The sequence below is a fragment of the Microtus oregoni genome, unplaced genomic scaffold (assembly GCF_018167655.1).
Source record: "Microtus oregoni isolate MIOR12 unplaced genomic scaffold, Mior012 000004F_ref0000308, whole genome shotgun sequence".
In the NCBI taxonomy this organism is placed as follows: Eukaryota; Metazoa; Chordata; class Mammalia; order Rodentia; family Cricetidae; genus Microtus; species Microtus oregoni.
In genome coordinates this window covers 28,292,888-28,310,565 of record NW_024543063.1, presented here as the reverse complement: position 1 = coordinate 28,310,565, position 17,678 = coordinate 28,292,888, and the positions used below count along the sequence as shown (strand labels likewise).

At 50.5% G+C, this 17,678-nt stretch overlaps 1 protein-coding gene across 1 annotated transcript in view; it reads right to left on the bottom strand.

Annotated features, from left to right (window-relative positions):
- Pcnx2 (pecanex 2) overlaps nt 1-17,678 on the bottom strand; it is a 123,428-nt gene that overhangs the window by 13,756 nt on the left and 91,994 nt on the right. Inside the window, exons 23-28 of the mRNA XM_041650116.1 lie at nt 16,489-16,618; nt 12,074-12,132; nt 10,768-10,983; nt 5,102-5,355; nt 3,287-3,520; nt 2,877-2,998 (exon numbers count right to left, since the gene is read on the bottom strand). Of these exons, the coding sequence (XP_041506050.1) occupies nt 2,877-2,998; nt 3,287-3,520; nt 5,102-5,355; nt 10,768-10,983; nt 12,074-12,132; nt 16,489-16,618 (1,015 nt within the window). The remainder of the gene's footprint in view (nt 1-2,876; nt 2,999-3,286; nt 3,521-5,101; nt 5,356-10,767; nt 10,984-12,073; nt 12,133-16,488; nt 16,619-17,678) is intronic.

Here is a 17,678-nt window from a genome sequence, read left to right as displayed (position 1 = left end):
AGTGAGGGAGAGAGAGAGAGGAGGAGGAGGAGGAGAAGGAGAAGAAGGGGAAGGGAGAAGGAGAAGAAGGAGAAGGAGAAGGAGAAGAAGAAGAAGAAGAAGAAGAAGAAGAAGAAGAAGAAGAAGAAGGGGAAGGAGAGGGAGGGAGGGAGGGAGGGAGGGAGGGAGGGAGGGAGGGGGAGGAGAAGAGGGAGAATAGCTCTGTCCAGGCTCCAGGCAGGGACAGCAGGAACGTCACATCTGGCTCTGACCCACCCCTTCCTGCTACTACTTTGCTCCTCTTCCTCTCGGACCAGCTGTGCCATGCCCTTCACATCATGATGAATTTGGAGCCATGAGCCAAGACAAACCATTCCCTCTTTGAACTTAACTTGCTCTCCTGGGTGTTCTGATCATAGTGACGAGAGCAAAAACTAAGGCCTTTCCTGGCTGACCTGGCTTGGCTGTCCCCTGTGCTCTCTCCGTGGTGGCTCTCAATCCCTGGGATTGGGCCCACAGGAGACATCTGTCCATGTCTAGGGACAATTTTGATGCCCCATCTGATGTAGGGACAGATGTAGGGTAGAGTCTGGGGTACAAAATCAACTCATAGAACAGCCACCCAAGGAACTGCTAGAGCCCCAATGTTGAAAACCCCCAGGCCCACTAGGAAATGAGACCAACACTGGAGTTGGGGGTCCTCCAGTACTGGACAAGGGATCACTGCCCAGGGTCATTAGCTGGGCTTGGACCTTAGGCTTTGGGGAAACAACTGTGTCTCAGGGACAGTTTCTGCAGGACTGACCCATCAGGGTCTGCCCAGCACAGACTGATTTGTTCCATTGCCACCCTTCACACTGTGACATCCGGGCTTTGCAAGAGCAGTGCGGCTACTGAGGGGGCTGACCATGAGATGACTCACCGCTGTGTCCTCTGGCCTAACTCATCAGTCACGGGGATACACAGTCCTCAAGATGCCAGCTCCAGGACCCTAGTGAACTCTCTTCCTGTGTGCCTCATTCCCCTCTGGAGCAGCCACAGACAAGACATTGGCTTTGCTGTCATGGTCACCTCCTGGCACACCAGTTCACAAAACACAGTGGGCCAGGTGACCAGCGCCACCTCATGGGCATCTAGATCACAATCATCAGACAAAACAACCAAAACCGATCAACCAATCAAACAAAACCCCAACATGGTTCCTGAGCACAGTCCCTGACCAGCCCGACCTTTTTTCATCTGTGCCTTTCCATGGTGGCTTTCAACTATTGCCATCAGGGACATGCTAGAGCCCGGTGTGTTCTAAAATCGAAATATTCCCTTGGGGGAGCCCAGCTTGTTCCTAGGTGGTGAAGAACACCCAAAATGCCCTGCTGTTCCTTCAGGGCAGGAACCTTCCTGCGAGTGAAGGGATCCAGGAACTCTATTCCCCACATCCCCCTGTCTCTGCCTCCCAGCATTGGGATGTCAGGTATGCATGACACCATACTCAGGTTTTGAAGTGGGTAAGGGAATCTGAACTCAAGTCCCGTGCTGTGTGAGCACTTTGTCCTAAACCATCTTCCCAGACCTTATTTCTTCATTATGAGTTACAGAGCTACTGACAGGTTGAGGACAATTCCCAATCAATGCCTCTGTCAGTATTCATGTTGTCCTATGGGCCTGCTGGCTGAAGCTGGGGGATGCAGGTGTGCCCTAGTGGCCCAGACACTGAAGGTACATGGTGGGAACCATGCCAGGGGAAAGGATTCATGTGGTCAGGAGAAAACATGGTGCCACTCCAAAAGCTACAACATTCCTAAGCTCAGACTACACTTGAGCCATCACACAGCTAATGCCCAGGCAGCTTCTGGCACCACAGCCCAGCACAGGACAGGGCAACACAGAAGCTAAACAGGTGGGAGGAAACGGTAGACACTGGAGTAGCTGAGCAACTCTGGGGCTCGCGCTTTCTCACCTTCCTGCCTCTTCATTTTCCTCTAGTGCTGGGAATCCAACCAGAGTTGGATACATGCCAGGCAAATACTTGACCATGAAATCTATCTACCCCTGGCCCCATATTTCCCCTGTCTTTTAAACTCAAATGTTCCCTTATGCACCAAGATTCTCATTTTAGCTGACAGCCCACTTTGATCCCTGTAAGTCAGGAGCTTACATCCTGTCCCCCCAGTTTCTCTAGTGCTGAGTACCAAAAAATGAAGCCACACAATAGCCACTGATGCCCTGTGACTGGGGGTGGTGGTGGATGTCCCCAGTTAGAGCATCTTAGCTGGAAAAGAGGGACAGCAGGGTCCAGGCACAGCTTGTCTGTGACAGATCCTGCTCAGGGGACAGAGGGTGAAAGGAAGTCTGGGAAAAATGATAGGGATGAACCTTTCCCAAATATCAACTTTGCTAGGTACCAGGCAAGCATCCATAAGGAGGCCTGCAACCATTTTATTTGAATATAGGGTGTCACACATCTCAGGCTGCCCTTGAACTCACTAGGTAACAGAGGATGACCTTGAACTTCTGATCCTCTGCCTCTACCTCGACACTGCAGGAATTACAGGTATATGTCACCATTCATGGCTTATGCAGTGTTGAGGGCTGAACCCAGGGCTTCAGGCATACTAGGTAAACCTTTTATCTTCGCCCAACCCTTACAACCTAGAAGGTCTGAGACCCGGGACCCCTGGGTTCCAACCGCCCATAGTGAAATTTCCAAATGCAACAATCTAAAGTTTGCAATGACCAGAAACATTCTGCAGACCCACCCTGATTTCCCAAGGAAAGATGCATCTCAATGGCTTGCAAACAGGCCAGGTTGAAATGAAGAAAATGACTGACAGAACCCATCAAACACAAACCCCAGCCACCTGCACAAGCCTAAAATATCCCAGTTGTCTCTCTGGTACCTCATAGCCATATTGTGTGCAGCTGTTCCCAGAGCTCGCCTTCCCAAAATGCACAGGGCAAAGGAAAGTGTCACCAGAGGTGAGTCTTCATCGCTGTCCACAGGGTCCAGGGCCTTGGAGAGCTGAAAGAACAAGGATGTGAAGCCAGCTGTCACCAGGGCTCTCACGTGTGTGGCTGCAGCAGGCTAACTGGGCACCTCTGAAGTGACCCCAGAGAGGGGAGTCTGTTGCTGCCACAATTAAGTACTAAACATTTACTTGCTTAAGTACTGAACATTTGTTCAAAAAAAATAAATGTTTTCACCTCTATTTTCTTATTATCTATTTTGGAATACAGTAAGAGAAAGGAGGTTAAGGACCCTTGCTGTGTAGGCTCGTCCTCAGTGGCTTAGCCCCAGGTCCCCTCCTACCTCCTGTCTTTTCCCTGCGCAGTACTGAATCCACTCCAGGAACACGGTGCAGTAACTTGCCCGTGTGATGCCCTGGAGACACGGGACGTAGTCGTCGTCGATGTTGATGTTAAACATCGCAAGGTCACGCTCAATGTGGTGCCACTTGGTGAAGGGCTGGAGGGACTTCAGCAGGGGCTCGTTCTTGACCCACGAGAGGAGTTTGGGGGAAGTGACCATGTAGTATATTATGCTCTGCAGAAAGCAAGCGAGACTGTGAGATCTCATAGCCAGTTGGCAGCCAGGAGACCTCACTGTTTTGATTTATCAGGCCTCAGTAAGGAGGGTCTAGAAAGATGGCTCGGAGGCCAAGGGGAGACATCATTGTCTCCATCAAAGACGGCTTTGGCTGCAGGGGTCTGAGGTCTCTGATGGGTACCTTTTGGCTATCAGCTCAGTGTAGAGGACATGAGGTCCTTTTGCTCATAGATAATCACTAGGGAAACCAGGAATGTTAAACACACTGGGTGGTCTCTTCAAAGGAACAGATATACAGTTAATCTGCCCACAGGACTTGGAATGATGTGGCTAATAGCCTGGGGACTTCTGTGTTATCTGCAGGGTCAGAGCACACCTGAATCCCCCCCAGAGTCTTCCTCCCTAGACCCTCATCTTGAGCATTCTTTCCCAGTCAATAGAACCCATCTTTATGGAAGAGATCATATGGACTTTGAAAAAAGTTTCAGTGTTACCATGTAGCAAGCTTTGCTGTACACAGAGGATTGAGTTAATTATCACCGGGACATTTTTTTTTTTCCCCAAAATTGTGCTGTGCTTAAACACACCTAAAATGAATTGCCTGGGGCCAGACTCTGGGAGTTGGAACTAACACTGGCTACTGAGCCGTGCTGAACAAATTTCCCTTCTTGCCTCACACAGATCAACAGTCCTGGCACTGGCGGTTGCAGAGACACCCCACAGGACAGCACTAAATTGTGGAGTCCTCAGTAGGCTTGTCACCAAGCCTTCCCCAGCATAGGGTCCCTCACAAGGGTTTCCTCTGTCCCCTCCCGTCCTTAGAACCCCGCTCAGCCCAGGCCAGCACTCGGTACCCTGAGCCAGACCACATTTTTCTTCACAGGGCATCCAGCTGCACACTTCTTTTCTTGTCTTTTTCCTTTCCCCCTTTCCCTTTCCTCCCTTCCTCTTCTCTTTCCCTGTCTGCCCCCCTACCCGTCTCTCTCCTTTTTTAAAAAAATCATTTTTTCTTCCTATTCTTTGGATTGAATGTTGAAATAGGGTCTTCGTAGGATGGTTTGGAACTCTCTATGTAACATTGAGCTTCTGCCCCTCCTTCCTCCTCCTCCTGAGACTGGGACTTATAGATGTGCACCAACCACAACATGAGGTTGTATGCAGTGCTGGGGATTGAACCCAGGACTCTGTGCATGCTAGGCAAGCACTCTGCCACCTGAGCTACATCTCCAATCCAAACTCTGGTTTTAAACTGAACCATCTGCACAGAGCTAATAATGTAATCTGTAACTCTAACACGGACCTGCTGATGTGCCCTGGGTATTTAAATTGGCCATCACAACAAGCGCCCCTGCTGTGGTGGAAACAGACAGACAAAGTCTGTCCCAGACTTAGGCTAACACAGAGCCCTGTTGTGTCTTTCAAGAAAGAAAAGGTCCCCAAGCCTGACTGCATCTCTCATTGGGAAGCTGGGAAAAACCTCGTCCTGCCACTTTGTGTAGAGATTTCCAGGAACCCTGCCTTTTGCCCCCTCTCCTCACTTCCTAGGCGCCACCCCTAGCATTGGGAAGCACAACACACCTTGACATAGTAGCGGACGAGCACCCTGCGGAGGTCAAACACCTGCAGCATGGTGGCTGCGTTGTTGTCCATGATGCGGTAGCCCTCCAGGATGTACTGTGTGCGCGTGATCTCCCAGGTGAGCCAGCGCAGGTGGAAGGCGGCGTTGCAGGACAGCAGGTATGGCAGGTGGCCAGGCTTGCAGCAGCAGCAGCCTCTGTCATCCTCGTCACCTTCCATGATGGCCTCCACCTCCCTCTGCTGGCAGTAGGTCCCTGGCCAAGGACACAAGAGGCACTAGGTCACGCAGAGGTCAGAAGAGGGTGTCAGGTGATCTGGATCTGGAATTATAGACAGGTGTGAGCTGCCGTGTGTGTGTTGAAAATCAATCACACCCGGTTCCTCTGGAAGGGCAGCCAGTGCTCTTAGTCACCAAGCCCTCTTTGTAATCCCATGAGGTGTCTCTGAAGGTGTTAGGAGGTGCAGGAGTCTAGTGTGTGTTCTTTGTTTTAAAGCAGCCTACTAAACAGCCATGAATAACTTTTTGGGTGCGTACCTGTATGAAAGGTGTGTGTGTGTGTGTGTGTGTGTGTGTGTGTGTGTGTGTGTGTAGGTAGGGATGTAGGTAGGTTATTTCTCAGGAGCCCTCTGCCTTGTTTTGAGACTGTCTCTCCATGGATGGTAGCTCAGTAAGTTGGCTAGATCAGCTCTGCCTCCCCAGAACTGGAGCTCAAGCCTCTAATCCCAATGTTCAAAAGCAGGAACAGAGCAATCCCTGGAGCTTGCTGGCCAGCAAGACTAGCCAAGTCACTGAGCTCCTGCTTCAGTGAAAGGCTTTGTCTCAACAATAATAAAAAAGAATGGAGTGGCGAGACACTGCAGAAAACACCTGGCATCAACCTCTGGCCTCCACAAACGTGTGCAAAAATGCACAGAAACATCATACACACTGATGTACACACACACACACACACACACACACACCTAAAACGTGGAACTAATCAAAGCTTCCAGGCACACCAGGCAGCCCAGTACACAGCAAATGTTGAAATGTGTAATTCTGTAATCATCTCTGGGAGTAAGGCATCCCGACTTCCTCTCTTTACAGGTCCGAACAACAACACAACCAACCGGACTCAGAGGAGGGGTCTTTCTAGTTCACGGGTCATTCAGAACGCCTCCTCCTCACACAGCCTTCCTGAGGCAGATGCTAAGGGGGCAGAGACTCTGCTAGTGCCCACGGGATACAGCCTGCTCACCTAGACCCGCCACATACACCGACATGCCTTGGGCTCCTCCAGTTAGAAGTGAAGGGAACTGTGTGTGCTAGCATACGCGGGGGACAGCGCTCTACTTTATGGATGAAGTCTGGATCTCAGGGAGTCAACAGACCACGCAAGCTGCACAGACATAAAACCCAGAGGCATGACGAAGCAGTGACTGTCGCCAAGAGGAAGAAAACTGTGGAGTTTGAGATTAGTGGGAGAGCTGTGTGGATCTGCCAGTTAAGATAAAGATCCGGGTTGGGTTTGCTTTGGATAAGATTAGGCTACGCGGATGTTTCCACACGTCCCCGTGGGCCAGTGATTATGGGGGTCAGCCAAACCACGAGAAAACTGATAACATCTCCCTCAGACAGGAGCATAAATCTTGCTTTTTCATATTCCCCGGTTCCAAGGGGAGTGGGTGGCTTCACCCTAATAATTGCCTGTGCTTTCTGTGTCCCTTCTGCAAGGTCCATCAAGATGCTGAGGAGTGGCCTGCAGGGTGCAGCCACATGAAAATTTGAAAGAATTCTGAGAAAATGGGATTAAAAAATTTAACATCAAATTTTTTAGAACGTTTAGACATTCTTTTTTTCAGTCTTTCCTTATTGAACTTCCCTCTCTCCCCTTCTTTCTTTCCCTCCTCTCTTCTCTCCATTCCATACTCAGCTCATCCATCTGGTGTCAAGTCCTGTGACAGCGGTGGGCTAGTGCATCAAGGCCCTGTGGCAGAAGCTGAGGCCCTGTAAAGCCACGTCGCTGGGATGTCCACCGAGGATCCTGATATGAAAGTAGATTGGTTTTTCCAGTGAGGAAGGCGGTGTGGAGCGAGACAACTACTGAGCGCCTGGGAACCAACTAAATACTGTGGCAGAGATTTCCAGCAAGTTCCCCACAGTCAGACTGTCCAGATGGAGAGCCACATGGTTGCCCAGCTGCACCCTGATCTAGCAGTGAGCCCAGGGCCCTTCTTCTCCCTTGCTTTTCTTTTGGAGTTGGTTAGGGGGTTGGGAGGAAGGACGATGCCTCTCCTGAGGGTAGCTATCATCTTCAAGGTTCTCTTTCCTGAGCCCGAGTTCACAGGTATCTTATAAAAAAGACCAGTCCCCTGCCTTGGCCCTTTGTTCCTGTCTCTCACCTCCAGACAGTATCACTGGATCTGCAGCCCCTACCCTTCCCTTCAGGCCATCTGGTGCCCACTGGCACACACTTTGTTTATGATTCTGACTTGGACATTCAGCTGATATTAATCTGTCAACCCTTGAATTATTAATCACCTTAAAGGAGACACCGCTCTGGAGTCCTGTAAGGTGACTCCGTATGCATGTTTATCCTCTCCTCACAGAAATGGCTGACCCATCTGTCCAGGCCACCTGACTAAGCGATCACAGAAGGATGGGAAACTCCAACAGGAGCTCTGCTTGCTTTCCAGGTGGTCACACCGCTTCTGTAGGGACCGTGAGACACAGAAGGGAATGGCCCATTCTGGGCTCAACCTGGCCTGCAACCGCCTCCCCTGCACACTTCCCCTCACTGCCACGCTCCACACTGACACTCGAGGCGACCTTGAAAGCAGTACATAAAGAAGCATTGGCTGGGGCACCTGGCGCTGTTGAAAGGAGCGACCCTGTGTCCTGCTACCTCTACATCTGGAAGGAAAAGCACACTGTGTCACAGCCTCAGCCTGTATCGCTAGAGCACTGGCCTTTCTTCAACAGCTATGCTCACCCCCTAAGCCTCAGCAACCATGTCCCACTAGGAGAAATGAAAAGCCAGATACCCTCTGACCCAGAGACATGCACGTGTCCTTGACTTTGGTGCTCTGATCTACTTAACTCGGACTGAACTGAAAGCACAGAGAAGCCAGTAATGGGCACATGTAGGAGGAGAGGTCGTGGTAGAAGCTGTTTCTCTGCTCTCAGGGGACAGAGGTATCTGAGGGTTTAAGCTCGGGATCAGCGATGTGGGGGCAGCCCTGGGTCCTTTGCAGCTGGCATGTGAGTTTAAGGTTTATGTAAGTGTGTGTGCGTGTGTGTGTGTGTGTGTGTGTGTGCACGCGCGTGTGTGTTCACATGTGTGGTGTGTATGCCATGGATATATAAGTGCTCAAAGAAGGCAGAAAAGGGCACCAGACCCCCTGGACCTGATGCTGAGCCGTAAAACCCAGGTTTTGGGAATTGTATCAACTGCTCTTAGCCATTGCTCCAGCCCCTGTTGTGTGATTGTAGACTTGAACTTGCCCAGCCACCCCAGGTCCTCCCACATTGCTCAGGAAGTCTTCATCCCTGGGTGTATTTCCCATAAGCCCTTCTCCTCTTATGTTAAAATGGGTTGATTTCTATGGCTTGATGCTCAGACCTCCTGTTAACTTGGTGCTTCTCCTTCAGGGGGTTGGGGCTGGGGGCGGGGCAGAGGATTCTTCCCCACAACCTCTGGGGTAGATCTCTTGCTTTCTTCCTGAGAAAGTATAGCCTGGTGGTAGAGGACTTGCCTGGCATGCGTGTGGTTCTGAGTTTGATCACTAGCCATGAGAGAGGGAGGGAGGGAGGGAGGAAGGGAGGGAGAGAGTGAGAGAGGGAGCCAGAGCAAGCTGTGAATGTGCAAACAGCCCCCACTCCCTCTCCTGGCTTCCTCAGTAGAGTTCCAGAGAGAGACTGTGTCTGGGTTTTCACTGCCTCCAGGCCGTGCCCAGCTAGATTAAATTTGACCAAAATAAAACCCGCTTTTTCAGAAGACAGGGAATTCAGAAGAAAAGTAGAATGAAGAAAAAGAAACCTAGAAGACCACCCAAGAAGAAAACCGACCTCCGAGGGAATATTGTAATTGATGCTGCAATGAGAATAAACCCTACAACAGTCCTTTGGGGTCAACGGAGCTCTTCCTCAGAGCTTGAATTCTGTCAGGCTACGGGGCTTTTAAGTCTCTATGTTTAAAATCAAACTAGGTCAGAGAAAATGTACTGTAGGAGAGCTGTGGGATGCGGGCAAGCTGGCTGCCATTTTTACCCTCAAGACATGGCTTCTGTGCTAATCTTACAGTCAGGTGACATGCCCACTGTGGTTGACTAGAAGAAGACAAAGCCGTAAACTCCCAACCGATAGTCCCTCCCAGAAGCCTGCTTACATAGCCCCAACTTTGGCCATGCTGGGAACCCCCTTCTGTATTTTACCCTGTGAGGTTTCAGGAATCCAGTATGCTGTGGCAATGTTGAGCCCCAGCAAACCACGCCTCTCACTCACCGTGACACAGGACAAGGAGTTAGTTTTTCTACCGCCTGACTTTGAGCTATAGCTAGAATTGACTCTATATTAATTACCTTTCTCTCTGCTGTGGTAAAATAACTCAGCTGAAGCAATTTAAGAAAGGAGGTGTTCCCTGGGGCTCATGGTTTACGGGACGCAGTCCAGTATGGTGGGGAAAAGACATCAGCAGGGATGGCTCCTGACCGTCAGGGCAGGAATGCTTCATCTGGGTGGATCAAACAGCAGAGAACAGACCAGAGGGCGCTACTGTTTCCCCAGCTGACTGACGTGTGCTTGTCAGAATGTCTGCTCAACAGGAGGGGCAGCCTTGATCCCAGACAACAGAACCGTCCCCAAGTCCTTCTTGGTGACGTCATCTCTGGAAGGTTTGTTCTGTTCGTTTCTATTTGTGTGCATGTGTCTGAGTGTGCACATGAGAGTCCAAGTGCCCACAGGGGCCACACTGCATCGGAACCCCTGGAACGGGAGTCCTGGATGCTGCAACCTCCTGGATGCTGGATTCAAATGCAGGCTTCTGCAAGAGTTGCACATGCGTTCAGTGAGTGAGTCATCTCCCCACCCCTGATGGTGGTTTCCGAGCAGTGCTCTGCACGGTCCTGCCCAACACCCCGAGTTCCAGTGAGGTCACAACTGCACAGTCCTCCCTAACACCCTGAGTTCCAGTGAGGTCACAACTGCACAGTCCTCCCTAACACCCCGAGTTCCAGTGAGGTCACAACTGCACAGTCCTCCCTAACACCCTGAGTTCCAGTGAGGTCACAACTGCACAGTCCTCCCTAACACTCTGAGTTCCAGTGAGGTCACAACTGCACAGTCCTCCCTAACACCCTGAGTTCCAGTGAGGTCACAACTGCACAGTCCTCCCTAACACCCCGAGTTCCAGTGAGGTCACAACTGCACAGTCCTCCCTAACACCCTGAGTTCCAGTGAGGTCACAACTGCACAGTCCTCCCTAACACCCCGAGTTCCAGTGAGGTCACAACTGCACAGTCCTCCCTAACACCCTGAGTTCCAGCCGCAACTGCACTGTCCTCCACCCTACACCCCGAGTTTCAGCGCTGCCGCAACTGCACTGTCTTCCACCCGACACCCCGAGTTCCAGCGCTGCCACAACCACACTGTCCTCTGCCTAACACTCCACAAGCACAGAGACCCCTACCTCGGAACTCTAGTCCTCGAAGTTGAAAGGTGACGAGACCGTTCCCAATCTCGATCAGGTGGACGAAGGCATTGAGGTCATCCGAAGCCAAAATGAAGCAATCACCGGAGCTGTAGTTGCCCCAACGGCCAAGCACCAGGTCTCCACAGAGCGACTCCTGCAGGGTCCGTGTCAGGTGCTCATAGAAGATGGAATTGAGATTGTTGTCATCGCTCCCTGAAGGCAGGCAGAAAGGAGAGTGGTGAGGGGTTTACCCAGAAACAACACGCCATCTTATGCTCAGATCCTGAAACAGAGAGCTGCCCTTTGGTAAGGTCGGAGTTTTCACGTACACAAAAGTACCTGCTTCCCATCTATTTTGGCGGAATATCCTGAGACCTCCTAGGCCATCCCTCTAGACCCTGTGGTAACTTCATACAGATGCATTACTGTCTAAGTGCAAATTACTTATACAATCCTGTGTTGAACTCAATTCAACACTCTGACCTTGGGGGAACTGGCTGTGCCTGCCGTGCAAGAATGAGGACCCGAGTTCATTCTCTAGGACACATGTTTTTAAAAAGACAACCATAGTGACAGGCACTTGTAATTCCAACACCAGGGAAGGAGAGAGAGAAGTGATCCCCAGAGCTCTCCGGCCGGACACCCTAGTCCATGGAGCTAGCTCCAGGCCCTGATGGACTTCTTTTCAAAACACAGGGTAGATGCTGCTGAGGAATGACACTCAAGGCTGACCTCTTGGCTCCACAAACACATGACATATCTACATGGGCGTGTGTGCACATATGCACACATACACACACTTCTGAGCTCTAGGTCTGCACCTTAATTCTCTACTTAACATCCCCTGTCTCAAATGTTCCACAGCTTCCATGCATACAGAAAGGACTTTGGGGCTGTCTCAGTGTGCACAATCACGTGTAAAACAACCACAAAACCAAACCAACTTCTCTTTGCTTTCCAGTAAACATCTGGGCCTGGGCCCACCATTCCCACAGCGGCTGCTCATTTGTGTGCCCCCCCACCCCGCAGGGACTGAGAGTGTGGGCTCTATACCCTGACCAAGGTGTGATTCTGGGGGCTGCCCACTGGTTAAGATTTGACACTCAGCTGGAGGGAGGGTGAGAGCTGCTCTTTCAGAGGACCAGGGTTCAAACCCCAGCACCAACAGGGCAGCTCACAACTGTCGGTAACTCCAGTTCCAGAGGATCTGACACCCTCACACAGACGTGCATGCAGGCAAAACGCTAATGTGTATAAAATATAAATAAATTATTTTTTCTTTTAAAAAAGAAAAAGCACTTACCTGGGTCTCTTTCCATTTGCACAGCCAATCTTGTGTTGGAATTATCCACACGCCTTGTACTAGAAGGGGCCACAGAAAGTAAAAGATTAATGGTTAGATCTCTGCCCATTACGAAGCTGGTGGACTGAACAGGTGTGAGGTGGGACATGCAGGGTGCTTACAGGGGAAAAGGGACATGGCCACTGAAATACTCTTCCCTCTCAGAATTAAAAAGATACATGTTTTTATTATCATCTCTCTCCTTCTCCCTTCCTCCCTCCTCCTTCTCTCTCTCTCTCTCTCTCTCTCTCTCTCTCTCTCTCTCCTTATCCCTCTCTCTCTCCCTCCCTCCACCTTCTTTCTCTCTCTGTGTGTATATGTGCACGTCATGGCTCTCCTGTGGAGGCCAGAGAAGGGACAAATTGCAGGCGTCTGTGCTCACCCTCCACGATGTGTGTACTGGGGATCAAACTCAGGTCACCAAGCTTGGCATTAGCCACCCACTGAGAATCCCACCAACCCATTTCGGTGTTCACACAAAGCATCTGTGATTCCAGTTGGTTCTAGAAAATGCCTGTGGGTTGTCGGCATCTCTGCCACAAGCTTCTACAAGTATGGACATACTTACAGGTTTTTCTTTGGTTGAGCCATGAGAACAACTCTTACAAACTTAGGAAAGGGCCAAATTTTCTGCAGCCCTGGCAAGAAGGGATTGCCAGAACAGATCTACCCTGACAATGCATCTTGGTTCAGGGCTCCTAAACAGCACTAGTGATGGCCAGCCTTATTTCTGAGAGTCAACAGTGGGGAAAAAATATGCAACCCCCAAAGAAGTCACACTCACAGGTTAAGAACCTTTGGCATTGCTGCTCAACCTACCAGTACCCCTGAGACAATGCCTGTCTTTCATTCACATGCCTCAAGACCCCTGAATGTCAGCGTGTGCTCTACTTGGAGAGCCTGTGTCTGAGCTGTCTCTGCATTTCAGACACAGAGTACCAGCCTCATCAGCCTTTAAATGGCAGAGGTTGTCAGGAAGATGATGATGTTTATCTGTGATAAACATGGTGATTTCACATTGTTAAGTCCACCCCACCAACATTAAGAAAGGCTTTTTGTCAAGACACAACAGCATGAACACCACATTATACACAGGGTCCCACTGGCACTTCTGAAGGATTTCTTACTGTGGTATCTCCTAGGAGAAGCAGCTGTGAGTGCATGCATGTGTGTATATGTGTAAGCATGTGTGCGTGTGTGTATGTGTGTGTGTGTCTGCAGGCACAGGAGATAATCTAGGCCATTGGTCCTCAGGTGCCTTTCACCTTTTGTTTGAGTTGGGGGTATTTCATTGGCCTGCAACTTCATCCCACGAGCCCATCAGCTTTCAAGAGTCTGCCTGTCCCTGCTTCCCATCCTTCTGCTGGGATCCCAGGCTCACACCGCTGGTATTTTGTACAGGTTCTGGAGATCTAAACTCGATCCTAATGCTTTCAGGGCAGGTGCTTTACTGGTTGAGCCATCTGCCAAGCCCGCCCAGCTGTCCCTGATGCTTCCCACTTGACTTCGATTTAAAGGCATTGACACGTTCGGCGTGACCTGACCAACAATGAGCATTTGTCAGAAATGTCAAGGAATGTCATTGGGACGCAGACGTCTTGGCTGAATCTGCCTCCCAGGGATTGGAACTGATTGCAAGAATACTAGGATGGGATTATATTTGAATCAGTGAAATGGCTCATCTTCAGAAAAAAAAATCAAAAGCATCACTTGCTTCCGTATCCGCCTTAGACATTCACCAGCCATGTAGTTAGGGTCCAGCGTGAACCTGACGGCTGATTCTACAGGACTGCAGACAATGGCTCTGTGAATGCGCTCAACAGGCATGAATCTCAGCATGCTGCTCCATCCCGCCTCAGCTTCCCTCCCAACAGCTCGCGGCATCTCTCAAAACAGCAGAGCCCAGGCCACAGAAGACCAAGCAAACAACAAAATCCCGCATAATGAAGGCCGAGGTCCCATGTCTGCACACTGAATCCCTAAACGGAATTTTAATTTCACCTTAAGACCTGGGACAAATGGAATTTCCAGCTGCAGAATAAACAATTTTTAACATGAGACTGAGCCAAAAGAAAGTCAATTATCCCACTCCTTAGGGAATGTAGACACTTTCTAAAACTCCGTCCATTGCAATGCTGTCTTTCCAAAGGTGACAGCCTCTTCGGAACAGAGAAAGCTCACTAAGTCCTCATGAGCTCCTCCAGGTCACCGGGTACCCCCAGGCCTAGGGCATCTTCATCTTGGAAGGGAAGCTTCCAGAGCTCTGGGCAGTCTGAGCTCCGCCAGGCCACTGGGTACCCCCAAGCCTAGGGCATCTCCCTCACAGAAGGGAAGCTTCCAGTGTTTTATAATCAGAGTTCTCCTCCAGTGAGGTCTGCGTGGAACCTTGGTGCTCACGACTGAGAGGTGCTAATTACCTCTGTAATTGGATTCCTGCCTGAAGCGCCCCATCGCACACCATCCAATCTGTTGCTTCCATCTCGCCCTCCCCCATCTCTGGGATGCAGGCCGGTCAGCTGGGCATGCACCTGTGGATGGGATATCTTTTCCAAAACTTGCCCTGTGAAGTCACTGTGTCCTGTGGACAATGCCTACCTGGAGGTCTAGTACGGCATGCTGGGAACAGAGCTGGCCTCCTCCCGACAATCCTGTCCCTCCTCAATACATCTCCTAAGCCAGTCACCTGCTCTGCCACGTCGTTTCGGATGTGCACCTTACATACTTTGCTGAAACTATTTCATGGTCGCTTTGCCAGCACACTGGTTGTTCATGGGAGACCCCTCCCATTCGTTACACTGCTCCTGACTGGAGTAAGGCAGACAGCATTTGTCCCTGTGGTTAGGAATGGATGGCCCTTCTAGCCCTCGTCTGACTACAGTATTGTTGGCTCAAAGTCCACGTTTGGACTCCGATTACTCTAATGTTGTTCTATTCCACTTCATTTCTCTCCAGGGTATTTTTAAAAACTTCCTTCAGCACGCTTGGTTGGAATTTTTGTTGACTGAACTTGTACGGAGTACGGAGGGGAGAGTCACCTCATCTGTCTTATCTCAAGCTCTCTGTTGTCTGAAAGAGCAAATCAGGACATCAGAGAACCTCCGGAGTGAGACACAAAGAGATGCACGACTGTCACTATGGTCTTAAAGATGCAAGCTGAGCATCATGCCAGCATGGGACTGACCAGCCGATCCTGGGGATGTGAGCTACGCTAGCAAGGTAAAGACAGGAGGATGATCAGAAATTCAAGGTCATCTTTAGCTACATAAGGCTTTTGAGACAAGTCCAGGAACACATTAGATCCAGTCTTGGAAACAAACGAACAAACAACCCCCTCCCCCGACTCTCAGTAAGCCATTGTGCCCATATTGTTTTTGCCCTTAATGAAGGGTGGTAGAGTGGACTCAGTGTGCTCTGGGCTCTGGATTCCAACCCCACTATCAGAAAATAGCAACAAGATACACCATTCCACCACTGTCCCCTGGGGAAACTGGTGGCAGGTCCAAATAGTCAAGGAAAAGGTGAGTAAATGTGTCCTACAGGTTCGGTGATGCACTGTCTATGCAGAGCTGTGGTGAGTTTTCAATGCTCACAGAAGGGACATGGCAAAGCAATCCCGGCATATCAAAGAAGGTGGGCCATGACTTGCCCATCACATCCCTTGGGCTAGCTGCTAGGAATTGACAGCTTAACTCTTTCCTTTGATAGCTGGATCTGTAGGCCACAGATTCACACTCTACCAGCAGCAGACCCGATTTACACTGCACCACAGCAGATCCCTGGTTCACACTGCACAACAGCAGACCCCTGATTCACACTGCACCACAGCAGATCCCTGGTTCACACTGCACCACAGCAGACCCCTGGTTCACACTGCACCACAGCAGACCCCTGATTCACACTGCACCACAGCAGACCCCTGGTTCACAGTGCACCACAGTAGATCTCTGGTTCACACTGCACCAGCAGCACACCCCTGGTTCACACTGTACAACAGCAGACCCCTGATTCACACTGCACCACAACAGACCCCTGATTCACACTGTACCACAGTAGATCCCTGGTTCACACTGCACCACAACAGACCCCTGATTCACACTGTACCACAGAAGATCCCTGGTTCACACTGCACAACAGAAGACCTGATTCACACTGCACCACAGCAGATCCCTGGTTCACACTGCACCAGCAGCAGAACCCCTGATTCACATCACATTAGCAGCAAACCACGTATTCACACTTTGAACTGGGGAACCATGGGAGCCTGGATCAGCCCCACTCTCCAGAGGATGTAAACAGTTCAAAACCACCCAGAGGGGTAGGGAGTAGGTCCTGGGCACATGGCGTACAGAGACTTAGCGGTGATGTCAGGTTCTTACTTATAGCTTCTCTCCCAGAACTTCACTGGCCTGACATAGGAAGTGATGAATATGACGCTCCCCAGGAAAGGGCTCAGGGGTGTAGAGAAGATCGAGGTGGCAAACGTCTGGAAGAAAAGCATGGCCGAGTCTGAGAGGGTGGGGTTAAGGCAGAACACGTGCTGTCGTTAAACGCTGAGTTTTAAACGCCATGTCCACAGATCACGGTGTCACTCATCTGTATCCGGCACTAGGCAAGGGGACAGAAGTTAAAGGTCATTCCAGCTACAGCAAGAATTCGAGGCCAATCTGGGCTACAAGGAGGCTATCAATGAAGACTCCAGCACTGACCTCTAGCTTCTCTGTGTGTGCATATGAACACACACACACACACAAAGAAAAGCTTGGGCACTCTAGGGGAGGAGAGGTAGGGTAGAGAAGGGAATGAACGAAGAGACTCTCCATGGGACAGTGATTGCGTAGTCAGCTGACCTGTGATTAAGAACACCAATACAGGCCCCGGAGTCCTAGAGCAGCAGTCCGCCAAAGCCTCCTTCAGTTCCTTCCAACAGAACGTGCCCAAAGGTCAGCCCACAAGGCAGATGACCAGAGGAAAGTACAATTAAAATGGAACCCTCAACACCATAATTAAGCACTCTATGAAAGTCGTTAGAGGCTTAAGTTTCCCTCCTCACAATGCGCGTTTAGTGGTGATAATTAGGGAAGGCCGTCTAATTATGGGGAGACAATAGCTGGGCCCAGTGTCTACACATGTTCAAAGGGTCTGCTCTTCTCCCCAGAGGCAGGAAGCTCAGAAGCCAGTGGAGGTGGCAAAGGGGAAAACAGGCTAGAACGGGAGAAAGCAATTTATCCACAGGGCCTTGCTGGCTGGAAAGCTAACTCAATCCCCAAATAGAGCAAATTAGCCAGTTCTCGGTGTGGGATGGAGCCCACATTTCTTAATAGGGTGATGAGATAATTAACACTTGGCAATTAGTGGGGATCCAGGCTGAGATTTAGGGGTCTGACACCTTTCTCTGAACCGTTATGTGTACCCAGCTTCTCCACCCTTCATCTCATGTGGACGCTGGGTGGTAAGAGTCCTGATCTTCATCACTGAACAAGGAGGGGGAGGTCTGCGGAGAAGGAGAAGTTTTGGAGGCAGTGGCCAGCACAGGGCAGTTGGAAGGCCTCGTCTTAGCAGAAGGGAA